The 23410-nt window shown below is 31.9% G+C and overlaps 2 protein-coding genes across 5 annotated transcripts in view; one reads left to right on the top strand and one right to left on the bottom strand.

Moving 5' to 3' along the window:
• LOC114327941 (uncharacterized) overlaps positions 1 to 2848 on the bottom strand; it is a 32038-nt gene extending 29190 nt beyond the window's left edge. The window contains exon 1 of the mRNA XM_028276665.2: positions 1601 to 2848. Coding sequence (XP_028132466.1) covers positions 1601 to 2471 — 871 coding nt within the window. The 5' untranslated portion in view covers positions 2472 to 2848. The remainder of the gene's footprint in view (positions 1 to 1600) is intronic.
• Positions 1 to 23410, top strand: part of LOC114327940 (zinc finger protein 85) — a 63973-nt gene that overhangs the window by 690 nt on the left and 39873 nt on the right. Inside the window, exons 1-2 of one of the 4 annotated variants that reach the window (XM_028276663.2) lie at positions 2919 to 3080; positions 22153 to 22311. In XM_028276663.2, coding sequence (XP_028132464.1) covers positions 3057 to 3080; positions 22153 to 22311 — 183 coding nt within the window. In that variant the 5' untranslated portion in view covers positions 2919 to 3056. Of the gene's footprint in view, positions 1 to 2918; positions 3081 to 22152; positions 22312 to 23410 lie in introns of those variants that run through there. The other 3 variants (XM_028276662.2, XM_028276661.2, XM_028276664.2) reach the window with 3 other exon arrangements.

Raw genomic sequence — 23410 nt, 5'->3', positions numbered from 1 at the left:
ATTTTAAATTTAATTTTCTTTTCACAAATCCAAGTATATTCATTGCATTTTTTAAATTCAAGTAGACAGATTATTTTTTGTTTGTTTTTATAATGCAAGGACTTAATATTCCACAACCATTTATGTTTAAAATACTTTAAAACAAATTTGAAAGTTATTTCTTCACACCAGGTTTGTTCCAACAAACAGTCAAATTAGCCAGAAATCATCAGGAAACAGTTGGTCAGTGAGAGAATACAGTAGACCCACTCTATAACAAAAACTGAAATGGTGGACTAATTACCTTGTTATAAGCCGATCTCATTATATCAGAGAACAATAATATTGTGCATACATATAAACATATAGTTTTCTAAAGCATAAGCTTCCTATAGTGAAGCCAATCGGAGCAATATAAGATGCTAAGTATTGTTTCCTCAACAATAAGGCTTTGCCATCATAAATTGTAAATTTTCTTACAATATTCAATATCGGTCGATAGATAAACAGCATAGGAAGAAGTTTATTATAGGGGGTGGATTTTATTACAGCATTATCCTCGATAATCATACAGATGTTGGGATTTCTGTATACAGGCAGATTTATTTATAGCCATTACAGGGTTATAACCAAATATGCCTCATTATAGAGGTGTTACAGTTCAATAGGAATTTCATGGAACATCTAGTGTACCTTGTTATAAGCGAAATCTCATAATAACTGTGTTCGTTAGAGGCTGTTCAAGTATTACGTAACACAGGTTGGGAGGGGGGTAAAAATCTTCAAAAAATTGCGTTACGTAATACGTGAAAGCCCCATTAAGGTGCGTTATGTCAGAGGGGAGGGGGGGTCAAAAATCTTCAAAAACTGCGTTACGTAATACTTGAACGCTCCCTTATAGAGAGAGTCTACTGTATAATTCAATTATCAGTGCTATCCCCTCTACTCGCACTGGTCAACTAATCGCTGATAGTTTCTGACTGACTTAGCTGCTTGTTGGAACAAACCTATTATTATGCCAACTAATGTACTTAACGAATTTGACTCGTTCAAACTTTTTTGGTAGCTGAGCCAGTGAGCTCGAGACACGCGGTGGGAATGGGGGTGCTACAAGCCCGACAAAAATAGAATAAAATGGATCATCTCAACTAAATTACTTACTAATCTACTTGTCTAAGCTTTTGTTGTTCAGACCAACGAACTGTCAATACTGAGACAGAGAATTTGTCAGGGAAAATTTGCTACAACTACCAACTACCACTATCAATTTTTTTGTTTACGAAAGATGGCGATTATCTTCTATCCTTCCCTGACTATGCTCTCTCATCCTGGCTGCATTAAATTCGCTTCATGCGCATTCCATCAGTATTGACAGTTCGTTGGTTCAGACACATTTAGTTACTAAATTGCTCGCTACTCGACTAAAATACTAGCATATACTGTGAACTAGGCACAGGTCTATTAAAATAGAATGCACGATTAGACATCACTAAAGTTATTTGTAGGGCACCAACTAGGTCATCAAGGACTGCTTGCATTTGGAAGCTATTTTTTATACTAAAGGCCATTTGTATCTAACAATAAAACAATTTTTACCTACTTGTATATAAAAATTACTTACATGCCTCTGGTAAACTACCTTCTTTACTAACAACAGTATTAGATGTAGTATCCTCAAAATCATCAGTGATTTGTCTATTTAAAATAAAGTTAGAAAGACCTGGATAGTCTAAATCATCTTCTGGATTATAATCCCTGTCATTTGTATCTTCCAAGTCATCATCATTATCAAAATCTTCTAAAAGACTACTATCAATTTCTCCAGCAGGTCTCTTTTTGGGTCTTCTAGTTCTCCTTGGCTTATATGGGTGATAATCTGCATCATTTTCATCTTCTTGGATTTGCGGTGCAAAATATTGGGGTTCTTCTTCACTCTTTCTTCGCTTAGGTTTTCTTCCTCTTTTTTTACCTGGTTTAGCTGGTTGACTTTTGGCTGGTTGACTTTTGGGTGGTTGAATTTTTGACTTCTTTATTACTTGTTCTGTTTCACTTAAAGGTTGTACTTTAATCTCAGTTTTTTGGATAACATTATCATAATCTATTCGATTTTTGTTAACTACTACGTCTGCTCTAATCATGTCCTCAAAGTCCACCAATTCATCACATTTTTCTACAGTCTCTTCAGCTGGAGATTCAGTAGGTTTATCAGTAGAGTCACTTACTTGTTCACTGTTGGCTGCTTCATCTGACTTGGGATTATTATTGGTAACGTTAAATTCTTCATCATCTGAAGCAACTTTAGGAGTCTCCACAGGTACATCCTCTTCATATTCCCAATCATCAGCATTAAATGTTTGTCTTTTTCTTTGTCTCAGACTATATTTTTTAGGAGCCGGTTCGTACTCTGGATCATCTTCGAAATCGGACTCTGTTTCAGGTTCCTCTTCACTATAATAATGCCTTTTTGCTACTTTTGAGCGTTTTCTTACCATTTTGTTTATTTTTAGTGTTTTTTGTCAGTGGTGGTTTGAGGTTATATTTTCTTTCACAATGTATCAGTGTTGAAACAACATACAGTGATAAATGACACTAATTAACACTTTTTGAATTATAATAATAATTATAATGCATTTCTACATGTTTTAAAATTTTTCTTAATATAATGCATATTAGGAATTATTTAAAAAAATGTACCTATATTTTAAAATATCCATAAAATAAGTAATGGAGTATACTGGAGAATTAAAGGTATTTTGATTATTCAAAGTTTGACAAAAAAATTAAAAAGTTTCAGGATTTTATGACACAATGTTGCAGTTAGCAAAATAGTTATTCAAATTTGCATTATTTGTGCCATTTTCTCTGCCTTTATCGCACAAACGTAGTTGGTAGTGTTATGCACTCTCGTAATCATTGATTGATTGGCTTTGGCAACTCTGTAGTAGTTGAACAACAATGGCGACCTTTTTAACAGTGTAGTAGTGTCAAATATAAAAAGTTTTTAAAAACAGTGTCTTTTAAACAGTGAATTTAAAATTTAAACTTATCTTTTTACTCAAAACTGTAGCAAGTTAATAATGGATTCTGAAGAGAGCTCTGAAGTGAGTTGATTATATTTTTTTGTTCATGCTGTACAGTGAGCCAGCTACCCTTTTTTAGATAAAAAAATAGTATTTTATTTGTAATGATTAACTAAATTCTTAAAGTAAAAACGTCAGTATGAAAATTCGTGGAAACCTACCTATATTAAGTGTGTATTTACTTTTTTAATTATGTTATGACATAGGCGCCACTATAAAGGGGTTGTATTTATATATAGGGCAAAAAGTAGGTATAAAATACTGAACCATTTTTTATTATTCTTGACATAGACAAATACCTACCTAAAAGAAATTGGATTATTATATTAGTTTCATGTATTAAAAAGAAACAAATGTATTTAATTATTTGTAGTTCAATTAAATACAAACATTTTGAAGTTTTTGTGTTCTGGCTTTGATTGAAATATGGAATTTCAATCAACGGTTCTGGTTAGTAAGGGAAGTTTGAAGCTGATTTAAAATTGTTTTTATTTTTTTTTTGTTTTTTTTTAATGGCTAATAATAATTATTAATTTGTTTAGTACAGGCATGTAGGGGATATTTTTTTTCGTTGGCTAGGTACAGGTGCGGTCATTGAATTAATAGTTTACACCTCTACTTACATATCTATACTCTGTTTTTAAACCAGGAGGAGTAATTCAAAGTTACCGCGCAGTAATGCTTGTTTGTAATTGGTCCAACCCCAGACAGGTTTACTCCTGGTTTAAAAACAAAACGTAGCAGCCGATTTTTTTGAATTTTTGGTTCCTTAATAATAGACAAGACGAAAACGGCGGATTCGTTGGAAAAAATATTCCCATGAAATTTTTTTACATAATCACATTCGTGAGACATCCCAGAATAAGGTTCAAGAAGTCGCCCACACGAAAAGTGGTTTTTTTGAACTATTTTTTTTGTTCAACTTGCAAAAATCAGGTTTTAAAAAAATTTTAGGTTTTTTACTCTAGGTTGACTATTCTAGACAAAAAACATCTCTCATAATTTTTCTCTAAACTTGATCGTTTTCGAGTTATGTATAAGCAATTTAAAATAAAAAAAAAAAAAAAACGAAAAATGGCGATTTTTAAGGCTTAATATCTCGGTTAAAAGTTATTATTATGAAAGTCAGAAAGTAACTAAATCAAAATTTAAAGCCCCCCTACAAGATCCTGAAGAGATTTTTGTCATTATTTTATTACTAAGGTATTATTTTTAAGTAATAGTAATGAGCGGTAAGATCGTATTGACGTGGCTGTAAATGTGAGTGCGAGTAAGATTCACGATTGGACTTCCGGAATGGCATCTCTTTCGCACTGACATTTACAGCCGCGTCAATACGATTTTACATGCCCATTATTATTACTTAAAAGTAACTTTTAACTGAGTTATTAAGCCTTAAAAATCGCCATTTTTCGTTTTTTCCAATTTTAAATTGCTGATAACTCGAAAAAGATCAACTTTAGAGAAAAATTTTAAGAGATATTTTTTGTCCAGAATGGTATGTCCAGAGTGGTATATGTCCAAAAATTAAAAAAAAAATCGTCCGGACCAAAAATATTAATTTTTGCAATTTGAACAAAAAAAATTGTTCAAAAAAATTTGGACCACTTTTCGCGTGGGCGACTTCTTGAACCTTATTCTGGGATGTCTCACGAATGTTATTATGCAAAAAAATCTCATGGGAATATTTTTTTCCAACGAACTCGCCGTTTTCGCCTTGTCTATAAACGCACTTTTTATGTCAAAGTGACGCTAATTACCAGTGGCGGACCCAAAAGATATTGAGTTCTTCTTAAAATGTTTATTCACATAAGAAAAATGTTGATAAGAAAACAGAAGAAATCATTATTAAAAAAGGAACATATGGCACTTCGGAAGTGCCGACAGAAGTGAATACTTTTAGCGCGTTATTATTAAGTATATAGGTATGTAGGTTAATGAAATTTTATGTCTGCTTTTTACTGAATTTGTAATATTATAACATTACACATTTAAGTTCTTTAAACTTTAAAAAATCCTTATTAAAGATTTTATAAATTTGATTTAACTGTACCTATTTAACTTTATTTAATTTCATTCAATTCTCTATAATTTTTTTTATTCTTATTAATTTGATGGAAATTTTATATAATTTTATTTATTTTTATTTAATTTTATTTAACTTTATTTATTTTTATTTAATTTTATTAAATTTTAATTAATTTTATTTAATTTTATATAATTTTATTTAATTTTATATAATTTTAATAACTGACCATATATAATTTTCGCTATTTTATTTATTTTGTGTAATTTTAATTGTATACTGTTTTATTTATTTTTATGTAATTTTATTAAATACTTATTTTATTTAATTTTATTTGTTGAATTTTATATAATTTAATGTTAGTTTATTTTATTTACTTTTATTTATTTTTACCTATGTTCATTCAGTCAATTTACAGTGGCAATGCAACTAATTCTCATAAGCAATGTTGCCGATTTTAGTGCTTCCTTCATTGGGGTATATTTAATGAAACACTAAACAGTCTGCATTATGTATACTACCTGCATCTCGAGTTTTTCGAATGACGCCAAATAGGATTTTAGTACCGTGCAAAACATAATACCTAGCGATAAGAAGTATTCAATTCAAAAATGTCAAAGAAATGAAATTACACCCAAAAAAAAATAATATAAAATATAATTAAGGAACAAATTGCAAACTGTTGAAAGCAAAAAGTGGTACAGTAGACGGTACCTGCTGTAGACTATTGATAAGCTTCATACATATTTGAATTGTTGAATTCTACAACCTATTAAATTTTTTGAAAATATAAGTATTGGGACCGTGCAAGTTCGGCAAAACGACACCTATTTCTACGCTCTGCAACTTTATTCGCACTTTTAATTATATTGGCCAATTATATTAGTCCTGGTTACTGGATAATTGTCAAGGCCATAGTCCAAAAAAATAATAAGAAAAAATAAGATTCAGGTTATGTTATTACAACGTAAACAATTGTATGTAGTAAATAAAATTAGTTATTAAAATGCAGTACTGCAAGCAAAATACAATTAATTAAATTTACCTTTATATAATAATTGCATATCATATCAATATTGTGGAGCAACATATAACTTTTCATCTCCAATGACAGTAGATATGAAATGTACGTCAATTTGACAATTTCAATTGACAATATGAATTATTTAAGAATGTTCCAATATTTCTCCGCTATTCGCGCACGATCGTTTCTCAATTACCTTCCAAGTACTTGCACACCGCGAATATAAACAATAAATTTACTGTAAATAATGATTGTCTTTTTTATACAGAAAGTTTAACTCAAAATAACAAATTATGACCAGTTTTGATAATGTCTTCATTAAAGTTATTGAAAATATTCAAAGATATTTACTTTTTATTATAGACTCTTGTTTTTCGTCTTTATTTCAGGCGCGTTTTTCGGCACTATGACCACTATTATATAATACATTATTTATCTTTAATTTTAATAGGTGATGAAAATATTAAATAGAAGTAGGTTGAATGCTCGAATATATAGAATTTATAGGAATAAAAGGCAGATTTCGAGCATCTAGTTTAATCAGATCTTGCCCAAGTATACTTTCACTAACTTAGCATGATCAGGGGAATTTCGTCAAAACAGGAAGATATCCCAGCAAAGTGTAGATAGCATTTGTAAGGCAAGAAATTAGGTAATTTGAAGACTTTTAAATAACATTAAACACACACTGGACTAAGGACAAACAGATCATAAATTAGTCAATATTTGCCGGATACTACATCTTGACAAGAAAATGTGAGAACAATGAATGACCTTCATTCATTGTTCTCACATTTTCTTGCCAAGATGTAGTAGTATCCGGCAAATATTGACTAATTTTTGATCTGTTTGTCCTTCGTCCATTGTGTGTTTAATGTTATTTAAAAGTCTTTAAATTACCTAATTTCTTGCCGTACAAATGCTATCTACAGTTTGCTGGGATATCTTCCTGTTTTGACGAAATTCCCCTGATCATGCTAAGTTAGCGAAAGTATACTTGGGCAAGATCTGATTAAATTATATGCTCGAAATCTGCCTTTTATTCCTATAAATTCGATAAAAATATTGTTCATTCCACATTTTCAAATTCACAAGTGGTTAATAGTATATTGTTACACTTTTACTTTATTTTATTTATATTTTTAATACTTTATTTTAAATAAAAACACCTAAATTATATTTAGTGCAGTTACTGAAGGTGGATATGAACTATTACCTACAATTTTGTTGAACCTCCATCGATTTGCCTGAAAATTGGTGAGTGGTTAGAGGATATCTCAAGGAACAAAGATGACATGGTGCCAACTTGCGCTTTTACCCTGAGGGTGGATACCACCCCTTCTCGAGGGTAAAAATTATTTTATTAAAAATAACCCAGTAACTCGATAGAGGGACAACGTTTATAAGCAAAATTTATTATATAAAGTTATGAAAATAAATCAAAACTTTTTGAGTTATTAAAGATTATTTTTTTCACCTGTCAAATTCTGACGTTTTTGCTTTTTCAGCCAATCACCACGCGTCGTTCTAGCCAATCATTGAGTGTAATACTGATAAAACAGCCTCTTCCTTGATAAAACAGTCTCTTCCCTGATAAAACTTAAGGTACTCTAAATTTCACATAATACGTTACGAACGACATTGGAAAATCTCATATTAGTTATAAAAATTGTGTTTTTAATAATTGTTCATTTTCGATTTAAACAGTTTTTTATGTATTAACAATATAATAAATAAATTGGTTCATTTTTAAATCATAAAATAATTTATCTATAACCTACTTAAGACATTGATCCTAGTTGTCTTAAAAATATTTCACAGATGCCCGTATTTACTAATAATACATATTGGTTCACAAAATAATCTTTTCAAATACCACTCGTCCTCTAAATTTTGCTTGATAAATTTTTTCGTTTTCATACTTAAACTTCTTTATTTAGGGTAAAATCACTCAAACAAACCAAAATGGATAAAATCACTCGTCCTTCGGACTCGTGATTTTATCATTCGGTTTGTTTTCGTAATTTTACCAAATAAAGAAGTTTTCGTGAAAACAAAAAAATTTATCGATAAAATTTAGAGGACTCGTGGTATTACCTTTGATTAAAGATTTTAATTTTTAGTGAGAAAACTGCATGTTTTGAACCGATTTTTCACAAATAGCTCAAAAACTATAAGTTTTTACAAAAAAGTTATTATTACCAAAATTGAAGCTAATAAAAAAATGAAATAAACTCCTTTTGAAGTTCTCCCAAAGTAGAAAAACCTTTTAATGTTAACTTAAAGTGAGTTATAGCCTATAGGTAATTGGATGTACTTATATTTTTATCGGCGAGTGCCCAAATCTAATGTAAGTATTCAAGCTTAAATAACGGGAAAATGGTGCATTTTATACCATAAACTTATTAAGCATTTGTCAATAAAGTACTTGGAAATATCTATCAAATGAGCACCCGAACCAGTCGATAGCATTAAAATTTATGCTACAAACATTTTTCAAAATTTATCTTTTAAAATTTTTTCCAAAAAGTGTTTTTTTAATAACTCCGTTAACTTTTATGATATCAGGTTTACCTAAAAACCATTTGAAAGTTAATTTCAAGCGCTATTAAATCACGTTGAATTTAATCTTTTAAACCCCTTACCTTTTTAAAAATAAAAGGTCAAATAGCCCCGATTACATGGTTCTCGCAGCAAAATTTAAGCTTTAAACGTTTCTATCTCGGTTATTTTTTACCCTACAGAAATAGTAAAACAGGTAAAATATTTGGTATAGAGAAAACTAAAATTTGGATATATATAATTTTTTAAGTATGAGTATTTTTTGAGTTATTATCAAAAAGAATATGAAAATAAAGATAATTTTAAAAATTCTGATATTTTTAAATTATATCTTTTTCAAAAATATGCATTTTAAACCGGTCAAAATTGTTGAAATAATTACTTATGCTAATATAAAGAAATTCTTGTAAGGATTACTATAAATTTTAATTTTTGTGGAAATGGCATATGTTTTATTTTTCACTTTTTCCTAAAAAAATCGAAAGGGATCTTTATTTTCATCATAACTTGCTTAATTTTGATGGTATTAACTTCTTCTGGAGCTCATTTGATAGGTATTTAGAACTACTTTGACAAGTGTTAGAAGGTAGTTATATTTTATAAAATGCATCGTTTTCCCGTTATTTAAACTTGAATACTTTGATTTGTGTACTCGTCGAAAAAAATATACATTCAATTACCCATAACTCACTTTGAATTAACATTAGTTTAGTTCTTTAAGTGAGGAGTGTATTCAATTTTTTATTGTATTTAATTTTGACAATCATAACTTTTTTGTAAAAGCTTATCGTTTTTGAGTTATACGTGAAAACATCTTTAACACATGCATTTTTTTACGAAAAAATAAAATTGTTTATCTTTAATAACTCAAAAAGTATTGTTTTATATTAATAACTTTATATAACAAATTTTGCTTAGAATTTATCCCTCTGTCGACTTACGTATGGTATTAATTTTAACAAAATAATTTTCACCCCCGAGAAGGGGTGGCATCCGCCCCCAGGGTAAAAGCGCAAGTTGACCTTATGTCACCTTTATTTCTTGTGGTATTCTCTAACTACTCACCAATTTTCATGAAAATCGATGAAGGTTTAACTAAATCGGAGGTGAAAACCTTCAGTGACTGCACTATTTTTTTTGTTTAATGACATGGACTTTATGTCAATCAGCCAGCACTAATTCTTTAATTATGTAATTATTACACATACACTTATTTCATTTATTATTTACAGTAATTTATAATGTATTTATAATGCATTTATATTATCATTTATCTGTATAAGTATAATTATAATTTATTTGCCGCGTGCGTAATATAACTACATCTTTACGTTCCGACGTTCGACGTTTATGTAACAACTGAAACTCGTTCAACACAAATTGTCTTTTAAATACTAGTACGCCGCTGTTCTAGAAGGCCACGGAATAAAAAGAACAACTAAATACATGTAGACGAGCTGGCGTCACTCCGCTGAAAAGGGTCAAAACTTGTCCTCGGCTCATTCAGTTTCAGTACTCTCGGACAGTACCTTTTGTTACCAGATGGAAAAGGTAATGTGATGCATCTGCATCTCGGAGTTTTAAAGTTTTCCCGGAAGCTGGTAGTTGGCAATGAAGTTCCGCAAATCGATCAAACTTCCACCTTTGAAACACCGTTGCCAACCCTTGTGCGTCTTTAATACTGGCAGGGGTGGTATGGGTCAGTGAGTAGTCATAGGGAATTGCGAGTAGATCTTGCTTTTCTTCTGAGTAGTCATAGGGAATTGCGAGTAGATCTTGCTTTTCTTCAGTGGTAACACCATGTCTGGCTTCACCCGTACCTCCATAGCCCCCCCATAAATTCTTGAGACGTGAAGTCAGGTACTTCTTGTACTTGGTTTACAACTTCTTCATCTACAACGTGGTCTCCTTTGAATGGCGCCAGTCGGATGTGGTGCACTATCATCGGCTTTCCCATCGGAATCTTGCTTATTCGTTAGATAACGTCGTTAATCTTCTCCATAATAAAATACGGACCTTCCCAAAACTGCTGCAACTTAGGAGAACAACCTTTCGCTTCTTTGGATTATAGAGCCAGGCTTTGCCGTTCTTCTTAAAACATTTCTGTTCAGATTGGGTATCGTACCGTTTCTTCATTAGGTCGCTAGCGATCTGAAGATGATAACGGGCTAACTCGTGTATATCGTCCATTCTTCGTCACAATTCGTTCATATAATCTTCACCAGCTACATCTTCTCAGAGTCGATATCCAAACTTGAGATCACAAAGTAGTTGCATCTCGCTTCTAAATAGTATTTTCTGGTGTTTGGACCTTTGATTCATTAACAGCAGATCTGCAGGCCATTGCAAAGAATGGAAATACTGCTCCCAGTCTCGCTGGTGATTGGACTAAATTGGTCACCATCTTTGTCGAATGCTTGCTGTGTGTTTACTAATAGCAGGTATTGAACGAGACAATTAATAAAATAAAAAAAAGCAACAAACACTAATTACAATACGTACTAATCAACTATACCTTCGAAAGCCTATGGTGAGATGAGTGCTGTTTTTTCCACAAGCGCAATATAATATACACAAATTGAAATTGGTTGCTCAACAAATAATTCAAAAAACAATAAAAGGGATAATAAATAGGTATTTAAATTTAGGCAACTTACATTAAAACATAAACGGCGAAACCAACACTATTTCGCGTGTGTATACACTCGAGGTCTGAATGTGTCTGTCTTCCTTATGTGATGAGGGGAAGAATCAATTTCGTCTTTGGGCCGTTTCTCAAGTGCCCGACCGATCTCACATTCCTTAACCGCGATATCGATAAGAGGAACACATGGGTAGCGGAAAAGGAATGCTTTTCAAACTATTTTACACAACCAAATTGATTTCTGGGAACTCAAACACTTGCACACTGTCTTATTCATCCGCTCTACCATTCCATCCGATTGGATGAAATGGTTGAATCTCCAAAGACATTCCAAATCGGCTGATATACTCTTTGATCAACAAATCTGCAATAGTGGCGGCCCTTTGATCTGGAATTGCGTAGATCTCGACCCATTTTGTGAATTAATCCGTTATGACCAACATGTACTTGCATCTATTTTCACTTTCTGGAAATGACCCAGCAATATCCAAAGCTATTCTTTAGAATTTTCTGTAAAACTGGATTTCTTGTTCTTCCCTAAACTTCGTAGGCGTCCACTTGTCGTTGACCACCGTTGTTCTTAGCAACGCTGCTTCCTTTGATTCTGTTTTGTTGCAGTGGGAACACTCCGCTGGACACGGCCTTCTAAAAAAAGAATCATCGTTCCTGTGGCTAACTCCGACCCGATGATCAATCTTGAAAGAAACTTCCTTTCATAGAGGTATTGATGGACGTGTTCTACTGATTTCACTATACTAGAAGTTCTCTTCTCGTGACGCAATAATTTCGCTCAGGTTTTGAAAGCACTTTACTAAAATATCCAAGGACTTGTTCCTGTCCTCCTTGAATCTGAGATGGCACTCCTCCTATTCACACATTGCTTGCTTCTGTATTCAAGATAAACTCTCCTTCTGGTAGTGCATGCCCTAATATTGGCGCTGTGATTAAATGCTTCTTCAAGGTTTCAAAGGCAGTTTGGCAGTCTCCATCCCAGCTGTAATCTCTTGCTTCCTCTGTAAGTCGCGTTAATGGCTTAGCGATATCTGCAAACTTCGTAATGAACCTCCGATAGTATGTATGTAGCCCCAGAAAACTTCTCACTTGATGTTTGCCAGTCATTTCTGGTCGTTCCTTAATGGCATCGATTTTTCCCTTATCCACGGCCACTCATTATTTGATGACTATATGACCTAGATAATTGATTTTACTTTTGAAATACTTTGAAAAATTCACTTCTTGAGGCAAAAAGTACCGGTGTTACCTTAGTCATAAATTTCATCCATAATTTTTTTTCATATTTTCACAAAAATTTGGTATAAATTTATCAAAAATTAATAAAACAGATAATATTGACAAGAAAAATGTTATATATGTTATATATGTTTGGAAAAAAATTTAAACGGGCGATGTATTGACGGTGAGTAGATAATGCCACTCAAATTCAAAAATCCTTTATGGATGGCACGTTAGTCAACTTTTTTTCTCAGTTTTTTGTTAAATTCTCAAAGTAAATATAATAAAGCATAACATATAAAAAAACGTGATGGAGGTATTTTCCAAAACAAGAGAAAAAATTCTGAAACTTAGATGTATTGCGGGCTATTCGGTAATACGTCTCAAATTCAAAAATCCTTTATGGATGGCACGTTAGTCAACTTTTTTTATCAATTTTTTGTTAAATTCTGGAAGTACATATACTAAAGCATAACATATAAAAAAATCGTGATGAATGTATTTTCCAAAACAAGCGAAAAAAATTCTGAAACTTAGATGTATTGCGCGCTATTCGTTAATACGTCTCAAATTCAAAAATCCTTTAGGGATGGTACGTTAGTCAACTTTTTTTCTCAGTTTTTTGTTAAATTCTCAAAGTAAATATAATAAAGCATAACATATAAAAAAAACGAGATGGAGGTATTTTCCAAAACAAGAGAAAAAAATTCTGAAACTTAGATGTATTGCGGGCTATTCGGTAATACGTCTCAAATTCAAAAATCCTTTATGGATGGATCGTTAGTCAACTTTTTTCTCAGTTTTTTGTTAAATTCTCAAAGTAAATATAATAAAGCATAACATATAAAAAAAAACGTGATGGAGGTATTTTCCAAAACAAGAGAAAAAAAATCTGAAACTTAGATGTATTGCGGGCTATTCGGTAATACGTCTCAAATTCAAAAATCCTTTATGGATGGATCGTTAGTCAACTTTTTTTTTCAGTTTTTTGTTAAATTCTCAAAGTAAATATAATAAAGCATAACATATAAAAAAAACGTGATGGAGGTATTTTCCAAAACAAGAGAAAAAATTCTGAAATTTAGATGTATTGCGGGCTATTCGGTAATACGTCTCAAATTCAAAAATCCTTTATGGATGGATCGTTATTCAACTTTTTTCTCAGTTTTTTGTTAAATTCTCAAAGTAAATATAATAAAGCATAACATATAAAAACATATAAAAACATACCTACCTCCATCACGTTTTTTTATATATGTTATGCTTTATTATATTTACTTTGAGAATTTAACAAAAAACTGAGAAAAAAAGTTGACTAACGTACCATCCATAAAGGATTTTTGAAATTGAGACGTATTACCGAATAGCGCGCAATACATGTAAGTTTCAGAAGTTTTTTCTCTTGTTTTGGAAAATACCGCCATCACGTTTTTTTTTATATATTATGCGTTAGTATATATACTTCGAGAATTTAGCAAAAAATTGAAAAAAAAAAGTTGACTAACGTACCATCCATAAAGGATTTTTGAATTTGAGACGTATTACCGAATAGCCCGCAATACATCTAAGTTTCAGAATTTTTTTCTCTTGTTTTGGAAAATACCTCCATCACGTTTTTTTATATGTTATGCTTTATTATATTTACTTTGAGAATTTAACAAAAAACTGAGAAAAAAAGTTGACTAACGATCCATTCATAAAGGATTTTTGAATTTAAGACGTATTACCGAATAGCCCGCAATACATCTAAGTTTCAGAATTTTTTTCTCTTGTTTTGGAAAATACCTCCATCACGTTTTTTTATATGTTATGCTTTATTATATTTACTTTGAGAATTTAACAAAAAACTGAGAAAAAAAGTTGACTAACGATCCATCCATTAAGAATTTTTGAATTTGATTGTATTACCGAATAGCGCGCAATACATGTAAGTTTCAGAATTTTTTTCTCTTGTTTTGGAAAATACCTCCATCACGTTTTTTATATATTATGCTTTAGTATAAATACTTCGAGAATTTAGCAAAAATTGAAAAAAAAAGTTGACTAACGTACCATCCATAAAGGATTTTTGAATTTGAGACGTATTACCAAATAGCCCGCAATACATCTAAGTTTCAGAATTTTTTTCTCTTGTTTTGGAAAATACCTCCATCACGTTTTTTTATATGTTATGCTTTATTATATTTACTTTGAGAATTTAACAAAAAACTGAGAAAAAAAGTTGACTAACGATCCATCCATAAAGGATTTTTGAATTTGAGACGTATTACCGAATAGCCCGCAATACATCTAAGTTTCAGAATTTTTTTCTCTTGTTTTGGAAAATACCTCCATCACGTTTTTTTATATGTTATGCTTTATTATATTTACTTTGAGAATTTAACAAAAAACTGAGAAAAAAAGTTGACTAACGATCCATCCATAAAGGATTTTTGAATTTGAGACGTATTACCGAATAGCCCGCAATACATCTAAGTTTCAGAATTTTTTTATCTTGTTTTGGAAAATACCTCCATCACGTTTTTTTTTATATGTTATGCTTTATTATATTTACTTTGAGAATTTAACAAAAAACTGAGAAAAAAGTTGACTAACGATCCATCCATAAAGGATTTTTGAATTTGAGACGTATTACCGAATAGCCCGCAATACATCTAAGTTTCAGAATTTTTTTCTCTTGTTTTGGAAAATACCTCCATCACGTTTTTTTATATGTTATGCTTTATTATATTTACTTTGAGAATTTAACAAAAAACTGAGAAAAAAAGTTGACTAACGATCCATCCAGAAAGGATTTTTGAATTTGAGACGTATTACCGAATAGCCCGCAATACATCTAAGTCTCAGAATTTTTTTCTCTTGTTTTGGAAAAATACCTACATCACGTTTTTTTTATATGTTATGCTTTATTATATTTACTTTTGAGAATTTAACAAAAAACTGAGAAAAAAAGTTGACTAACGTACCATCCATAAAGAATTTTTGAATTTGAGACGTATTAACGAATAGCGCGCAATACATCTAAGTTTCAGAATTTTTTTCGCTTGTTTTGGAAAATACCTTTATCACGATTTTTTTATATGTTATGCTTTAGTATATGTACTTCCAGAATTTAACAAAAAATTGAAAAAAAAAGTTGACTAACGTGCCATCCATAAAGGATTTTTGAATTTGAGTGGCATTATCTACGCACCGTCAATACATCGCCCGTTTAAATTTTTTTTCCAAACATATATAACATATATAACATTTTTCTTGTCAATATTATCTGTTTTATTCATTTTTGATAAATTTATACCAAATTTTTGTGAAAATATGAAAAAAAAATTATGGATGAAATTTATGGCTAAGGTAACACCGGTGGAAAAAGTCCCAAGTTCTGCCTAGAGAAGATGTTTTTAAATTTATCCATGAAGCATGAAGTACCGAGTGCGACGTTTTTAATTAACAAAGCTGCATTAATATTTGGTGTATTTGGTGGATATCGCCGACAAGACTTGGTGAATATGCTAATTGCTCGTGTAGAAGATAGAAAATCAGTTTTTTTCGTAAACGTGCTAGAGACAAAAACCGACAAAAGACGATTAATGACGAAGACAAAATGAATAGTTTGAAGTTAATAAAAGATTACATGCCTTTACGACAACGTACACAAGGTCATAGTACCGCACAACCGGTTGGGAAAAATACATTTGGAAAAATCCCCTTTATTGCAAAGGCTTTGGGCGATCCTGACAAGTATATAGACCACTGTCTGCGTCGAATTTCGGCAACTCTTCTGGCAGACGCTGGAGCCTGTATGACAACATGGAAGTGTATATTCGATGGAAGAGTACGGCAGTTACTGAAGGATATACAGAGAGTGACATATATGTTCAAAATACTATTAGGCCTACCTTGCGCTGAAGGTCTGGCTTTCCCTTACATAAACTTGACACGCGGACAATGAAACATGAATCAACATTTTTGCTCCTGGCAATCTATCTATCATCGGATCTTTCCAGAATTGCCAGTTTTATGTGAATTCCACTAAATGATGTTTTGTAGTTATAATAATTTATTTTCATATTTTGTAACTTTAATACTAAATGTTATTATGACGTTATAGTTAGACATATACAATATTTCAGACATGCCATTCAGTGTACGGAGAATAGGGCCACTGCGAACTAAATGAGAATGTTGTTGACAACGTTGCCGCTCTCAGCGGCAGCGGCAGCGGCTGTGAAAGGTAGTATTAGACAGGCACTTGTATATGATTATCGCTGTTAACTCCTGTGAAATACAAAGGAGGATTTATTTATGACAATTCACAGAATGGCAATCCCGCTTGCAATATACATCCATACTGATTCTAACATTTGAAACGGAGAATAGGTATCTTTTTAACTCACAGAAAATTAAGATGCTTGTCCACAGAAATCACAATAAGTTAAACAAGGATAAACGATATGGCATGTCGTTGATATCTTGTTTACTATGAATTTTGACGTTTATAATTTTAAGTGACAGTGACATTAGCTCATTTGTTGGTTTTTATTTGAATTTATTGTTTATTTGGTTTTATAAATCAATAAAGTTTTATTTATTTATCGATACAGTTTATTTGGTTTTATATTTATAAAATATAAATGTAATATTTAAGTTAAATAAAGGAAAAGTTGCAATTCTGACTTTTGGGTCCCCAGACAAGGACGAGTATTAATAATATCGTAGTGTTGATAACTTAATTTGTGAAAAATTGGCACTTGTGTCACTGTTTCCCCAAAGGTACGATATATTAAAAATAAATATTAATTTTTTTTATGTAAGTCACTGGATAGTTTTGTATTTCTCAACCTTAGGTAATGTGACCTTCTTAACAATATTAACTTTGTTGTTGTGACTTTTTTAAAATTTATTTATATTTATGTTTATATTAGTAACAGTCGGTATGATGTTGAAGCTGTTTAATGTTGAGTCCATCAATCTTCTCAATAGTGAAAAAAGATTAAACACTTCATGTACGGGATAATAGCCATTTCCTAATTATTACCACTATCAGTACGTATCAATACTACACATCGCGGTACGTTTCACTTTAGGTTTTGATTTAATTTGTTTGAAAATGAATCATGACGCATGGGAAAAGATAAAATGAAACAACTATATCAATTTTTTTATTTTTATGCCTGTGCGGGCCCATAAGGTGCACTTTAAATCCACACGGGCATAAAGTATAAAAACATAATAATGAACTATGTACTTAGTATGACTAGTCCATTGAAATGTTACATTTAGGGTTGCATTTCTTAGAGGAGTCAATTTTATTTTTTTAATGCGTAGGGGGGGGGTCAGTAGAAGCTTAAGTTCAAGTTTTTGGGGTCGCCACCCTTGTACCCCGGCCGCCATCTTGAAAAAACGGGTGCAAAAGGCTTTCGCGCTGTATCCGTAAACTAGCAACCCTACAGAAAATTTAATTACACATAAAATTTAGCAAATTAAATTTTCTACAATTGTATATCTGTTACTTTTTATCGTCAAGTGACCAACAAAAAAGTTATAAACAAAAATTAGAGCAAATATTTTAACAAGTTTCGTTTTGGAGGTTATAACTTTTTCCGTTCATTCTACAATAAAATGACATCATAGCAATTTTGTAGAGCGTTTTTCAACAAACAATGTACACTATAAAGTCGTTTAATTTTATTTATTTATTTAGGTTTTACAGCACTCCAAACTTGACCAAATTCTCAAATGCTCATAGGGATACAATAAAAACAAAACGTTAGGCTTAGTCTCTATCTATATATTTGTTTATTATAATATAAATTATTTAATTAATTATTTATAAATATAAAATAATGAATTATTATTATATAAATTTTATATAATGGTAGTGGAGCCCAAGCCCAAGCGGGGATTTTTGCAGTTACTCGAGCGGGTCAGATTATCATATGGGGAGAAACCTAGTACCCTGCAGATGTACCTCTACCATATATTGGCTCTTAATACAGGGAAGTTCATTAAGGGGGGCCCGAAAAAAAAATCTATTCTTAAAAATACTCGAAATTGTCCGATTAAGATAAGGTAAGTTAAGTACATGCAAAAGAGTGTATATTTCAAAAATCTGACGATTTGCGCGATGCGTAAGGAAATGGGTGAGTCAAAAAGTTTCACAAAAAAAGCGAATATTTTGCGAAATGAACGCCAGATCGAAAAACTGCAAAATACACTTTCAAAATATTTTTGAAAAATCTATCGAATGGTACCAAACACGACACCCCACGGAGGTAGGGTGGTGGGTTACTTTAAAATCCTAAATGGGACCCCAAATTTTTATTGCAGATTTGGATTCTTTACGTGAAAATAAGCAACTTTTATTCGAGACATTTTTGCGAAATATGGATAGATGGCGCTATAATCGGAAAAAACGATTGTTGGAAATGGAAAATTTAATTAAAAAGTGGAAAGTCCCCACTAAAATGGACAATTTTACTTAACTTTTTTTGGTTTTAGGACCTAATAATCACAACCCAATAGTTCCCCATAACGCTCGAGTGACTGTAAATTTAGCATACTTTGCTCCCCTACCATAATTTATTATGATCTTAACATATACCTTTGCTATTATTAAACTATTTTTGACCTTTATCCCCACTACAAAACTTAGAACCCTAAGCATGTAGAAAAGGCTCAAGTAGTTGTAGAAAACGGACAAAATTTATCCTGCCTATCTGCTATTATTATAATATAATAATTAATGTTATTATAATTTATCCTAGGTGGCACAGTAGTAGGTTCCCCTCTACTTATTCTTACAGTTGTCATACATACTTTGCCACGTGCAGTCGAATAAAAAAATGTGATAAGTATTTTAAGTTTTGACACAAGACTCTCCACTCCAGACTATTGAGAGTCTTGTGGGTAAAATTCATATTTTAGTGATAAGCATTTTTACTTTTTTTAAGCGTGCATTATGAGTGGTTGTTTTATTGGTAAGAAACCTCTGGGGAAAATTATTTGTCAGTGAGAAAGTCGAGCCATCTTTACTCAGTGTTGTTGGCGAACGTGTTTTCATCTCTGTATATGGCGGAAATAAAGACGATTCGCTGGAAACCCTGAGATACAAACGATTCGCAAAAACAATGACAAAAAATGCAGTTAATCTCTTCTCACTTCCTCCAACACAAGATGTAGCCCGTTTCCACAGACTCCGAGTGTAACACCAGATTCAGTCATGGCTCGGTAAACATTGCGATCCAAAAGTTTGGGGCTGGAAAAAGCATGGAACATTTTGGATACCAATCCAAACTTCCAAGTCTCGAGTACCCCCCGAGCTTATTAAATTCATATTTTGCAGAACTGGAAGCAGTTTTGCAATGGAAACTGGAAGTGCGTACGGTTGCTGAAAAGCAGGCCACAAATGTTAAGCAGTGTGTCTCCATTGTGGTGGAGAAAGCTGCAGCAACATCGTGGACATATCAACAATAATTGAAGAAAATAAATTGGGAGATAAATTACCGACAATGACGTCAACGCTAACTCCCATTATACCACAAACATTCACCTCGGATACTGATTCAAATCTTGACTCGCAGCCTGGACCATCGAACAAAATACAAATATAATATCTATGATAGACCTTTTTCAGTATATAATAATAATTATTATTTTGTCTAGAAATTATCCGTAGATTCGGCCTACTGGGGATACCACACAAAAAGTGGCGGGGCAATAGGTGGCGGGAAAAGGGTCAAGAATAGATTAATAATAGCATAGGAATGTTAAGATCATAATAAATTGAATGAATCAAAAAATATATAGATAGAAAAGTAAGCCTAACGTTTTGTTTTTATTGTATTCTTATGAACATTCGAGAATCTGGTCAAGTTTAGAGCGATGTAAAACCTAGATAAATAAATAAAATTAAACAACTTTATAGTGTACATTGTTCGTTGAAAAACCCTCTACAAAATTGCTATAATGCTATTTTATTGTAAAATGAACTGAAAAAAAGTTATAATCTCCAAAAGGAAACTTCTTAAAAAAATTTCTCTTATTTTTGTTCATATCTTTTTGTTTTTCACTTGACGATAAAAACGAAACAAAATCGTAGAGAATTTAATTTGCTATATTTTTATGTTTTATTAAATTTTCTGTAAGATTGATAGGTTACGAATCCTCTTTGTACCACTTTTCCAAGATGGCGGCCGGGGGACAAGGGTGGCGACCTCAAAAACTTAAATTTAAGCGTCTACTGACCTCTCCTATACATTAAAAAAAATTAAAGCACTTATGGGAGTGCCGACAGAAGTGAAAACTTCTGATAGTATATACGGGATGACGGTCGCTAATTCAATACTTTTTCCCCATCTGCAAAGGGCACAACGTATCTACAGAAGTTTTCACTTCAAAAATTTATTTCGTCGAAGCAATGACGGTCGCTAATTTAATACTTTTTCCCCATCTAAAAACTGCACAACGTCCCTAAAGAAGTTTTCACTTCAAAAATTTTTTTCATCGAAGCAATGACGGTCGCGATGACGGTCGCCAATTCAATACTTCTTCCCCATCCAAAAAGTGCACAACGTCCCTAAAGAAGTTTTCATTTCAAAAATTTATTTCGCCGAAGCGATCAAAAATTTTCCTCATCAAAAAACTATTTCGTCGAAGCAATGACGGTCGCTAATTCAATACTTTTTCCTCATCTAAAAATGGCACAACGTCCCAAAAGAAGTTTTCACTTCAACAATTTATTTCGTCGAAGCATTGACGGTCGTTAATTCAATACTTTTTCTCCATCTAAAACATACACAACATCCCTAAAAAAGTTTTCACTTCAATAATATTAAGTACCGTTGATTGATAAATATAGAGGGGTATCAGTATTTATCAATCAACGATATTACTATTAATATACGCACATTATAATAATATACGTACAAAATTTATTTCGTCGAAACGATGCCGGTCGCAAAATCAATCCTTTTTCCCGATCCCAAAATAGATTGTACATTTATTTTAAATCTAATTACTTCTACACAATTTATATATACCTACATACACATAATAAATATACGTACAAAATTTATTTCGCCGAAGAGATGACGGTCGCGAAATAAATCATTTTTCCCTATACAAAAATAGGTTTTACATTTATTTTAAATTTAAATACTTCTATACAATTTATGTATACATACACATAACCTAGATACGTACAAAATTTATTTGGCCGAAGCGATGACGATCGCGATGATGGTCACGAAATCAATCCTTTTTCCCCATCCTAAAATAGGTTTTACATTTATTTTAAATTTAAACAATTCTACACAATTTATATATATATATATATATACACATAATATATAGCATAAGCGATGAAGGTCGCAATGACGGTCGCGATGACGGTCGCGATGATGGTCGCGATGAAGGTATGACGGTCGCGAATTCAATGTTTTTTCCCCTATCCAAAAATCGCACAACGTCACTAAAGAAGTTTTCACTTCAATAAAATTGACTCCTCTAACAAATGCAAGCTATGGCCTAAAAATGTAACATTTTAATGGACTAGACACAAAATTTTGATATATTTTCTCCTAATTAAGAATTCTTTAATTTTCAGGATAGAACATTTGTATGTTCTTCATGTAACAAAGAATTCAAAACTTTAGTCCTTTTTAATAGACACAAGAAAACCCATAATTCAACCTGTGAAAAGTGCAACAAAACCTTTAAAACCTTCAGTCAGCTAAGGCAACACAATAAAGAAAAACATCCCAAGGTAAGTTAAATAAGATAAATGTTCTTCAATTTATGGGATTAAAGTAACTGTATTCTAAAAAATATTTTCATGCTGTCCAATCAAGTATTTTTTTAATGAAATAAAATAAATACATTTCTCCAAGAGATTAAGGCACCACCAATGGGTCATTTTTGATGTCTCGAATTGCCTAAACCTGCTGTCCGATTTAGGTGATTTTTTATGTGTTATAGCCTTATTGTTTAATAATATCGCTGTAATAATATTGTTGCTAATAGACAGGTAAATTGTCATTGTATACCGTGTCTTCCAATCAAACTGTGATTTTTTCTCAAAGTTCGCATGATCCTGTGGAATATTCTAGCATTTATCTTCTCTTCTTCAGGTGCAAATCTACTAATGGATGTTAGCGATCATATTTTACATTAACTCTCTGTTTCTTGCAATGTCTATCAGAGATTGTATGTCGTTAATCCCTGTCCATTACCTTATGTTTCGGATCCAGGACATTTTCTTGCGTCCTATTCCTCTCTTGCCTTCAATTTTACCCTCGATTATAAGTTGAAAGAACCGGTATTTTTCGTTGTTTCGCATCATGTGACCCAGATACGCCGTATTCTTTTAAGGACATCTACATTTGTGACTTTCGCCTTCCATTGTATCTTTAGGATACGGCGATAAAGCCACATTTCGAAGACCTTTAATCTGTTTATATCCCTCGTTTTGAGTGTCCAGCCCTCTATACCATACAGCAGCACCGACCATACGTAGCATTTAGTAAACCTTAGTCTCAGTGTAAAATCGAACTCTGCACAGGTCAGTACCTTCTTGAATTTTACGAAAGCTTGTCGAGCTTGCTCTATGCGACATTTCACTCCCCTGTCCGATGCCCAGTCTACAAAAAGCCACGTTCCCAGGTATTTAAAAAGCATTTATAAAATACTGAAATTAAAACCCAACTATAGCCTCATATTTTATTAACATTCTGTTTTTTGACCCATTCGCTTATTTATGTTGGATAATAAAAAGTTAGATACTTTAACAACTTTTCTTGTTTTTCTTCAATACACGGCATTTTTAAATAATTATGGCAAACTTAAGGGGAAATTCTGCATGAAAA

Source organism: Diabrotica virgifera, chromosome 6, assembly GCF_917563875.1.
Source record: "Diabrotica virgifera virgifera chromosome 6, PGI_DIABVI_V3a".
Taxonomy (NCBI): Eukaryota; Metazoa; Arthropoda; class Insecta; order Coleoptera; family Chrysomelidae; genus Diabrotica; species Diabrotica virgifera.
The sequence above is the reverse complement of the archived record's forward strand: the minus strand, read 5'-3'. Positions and strand labels throughout refer to the sequence as shown.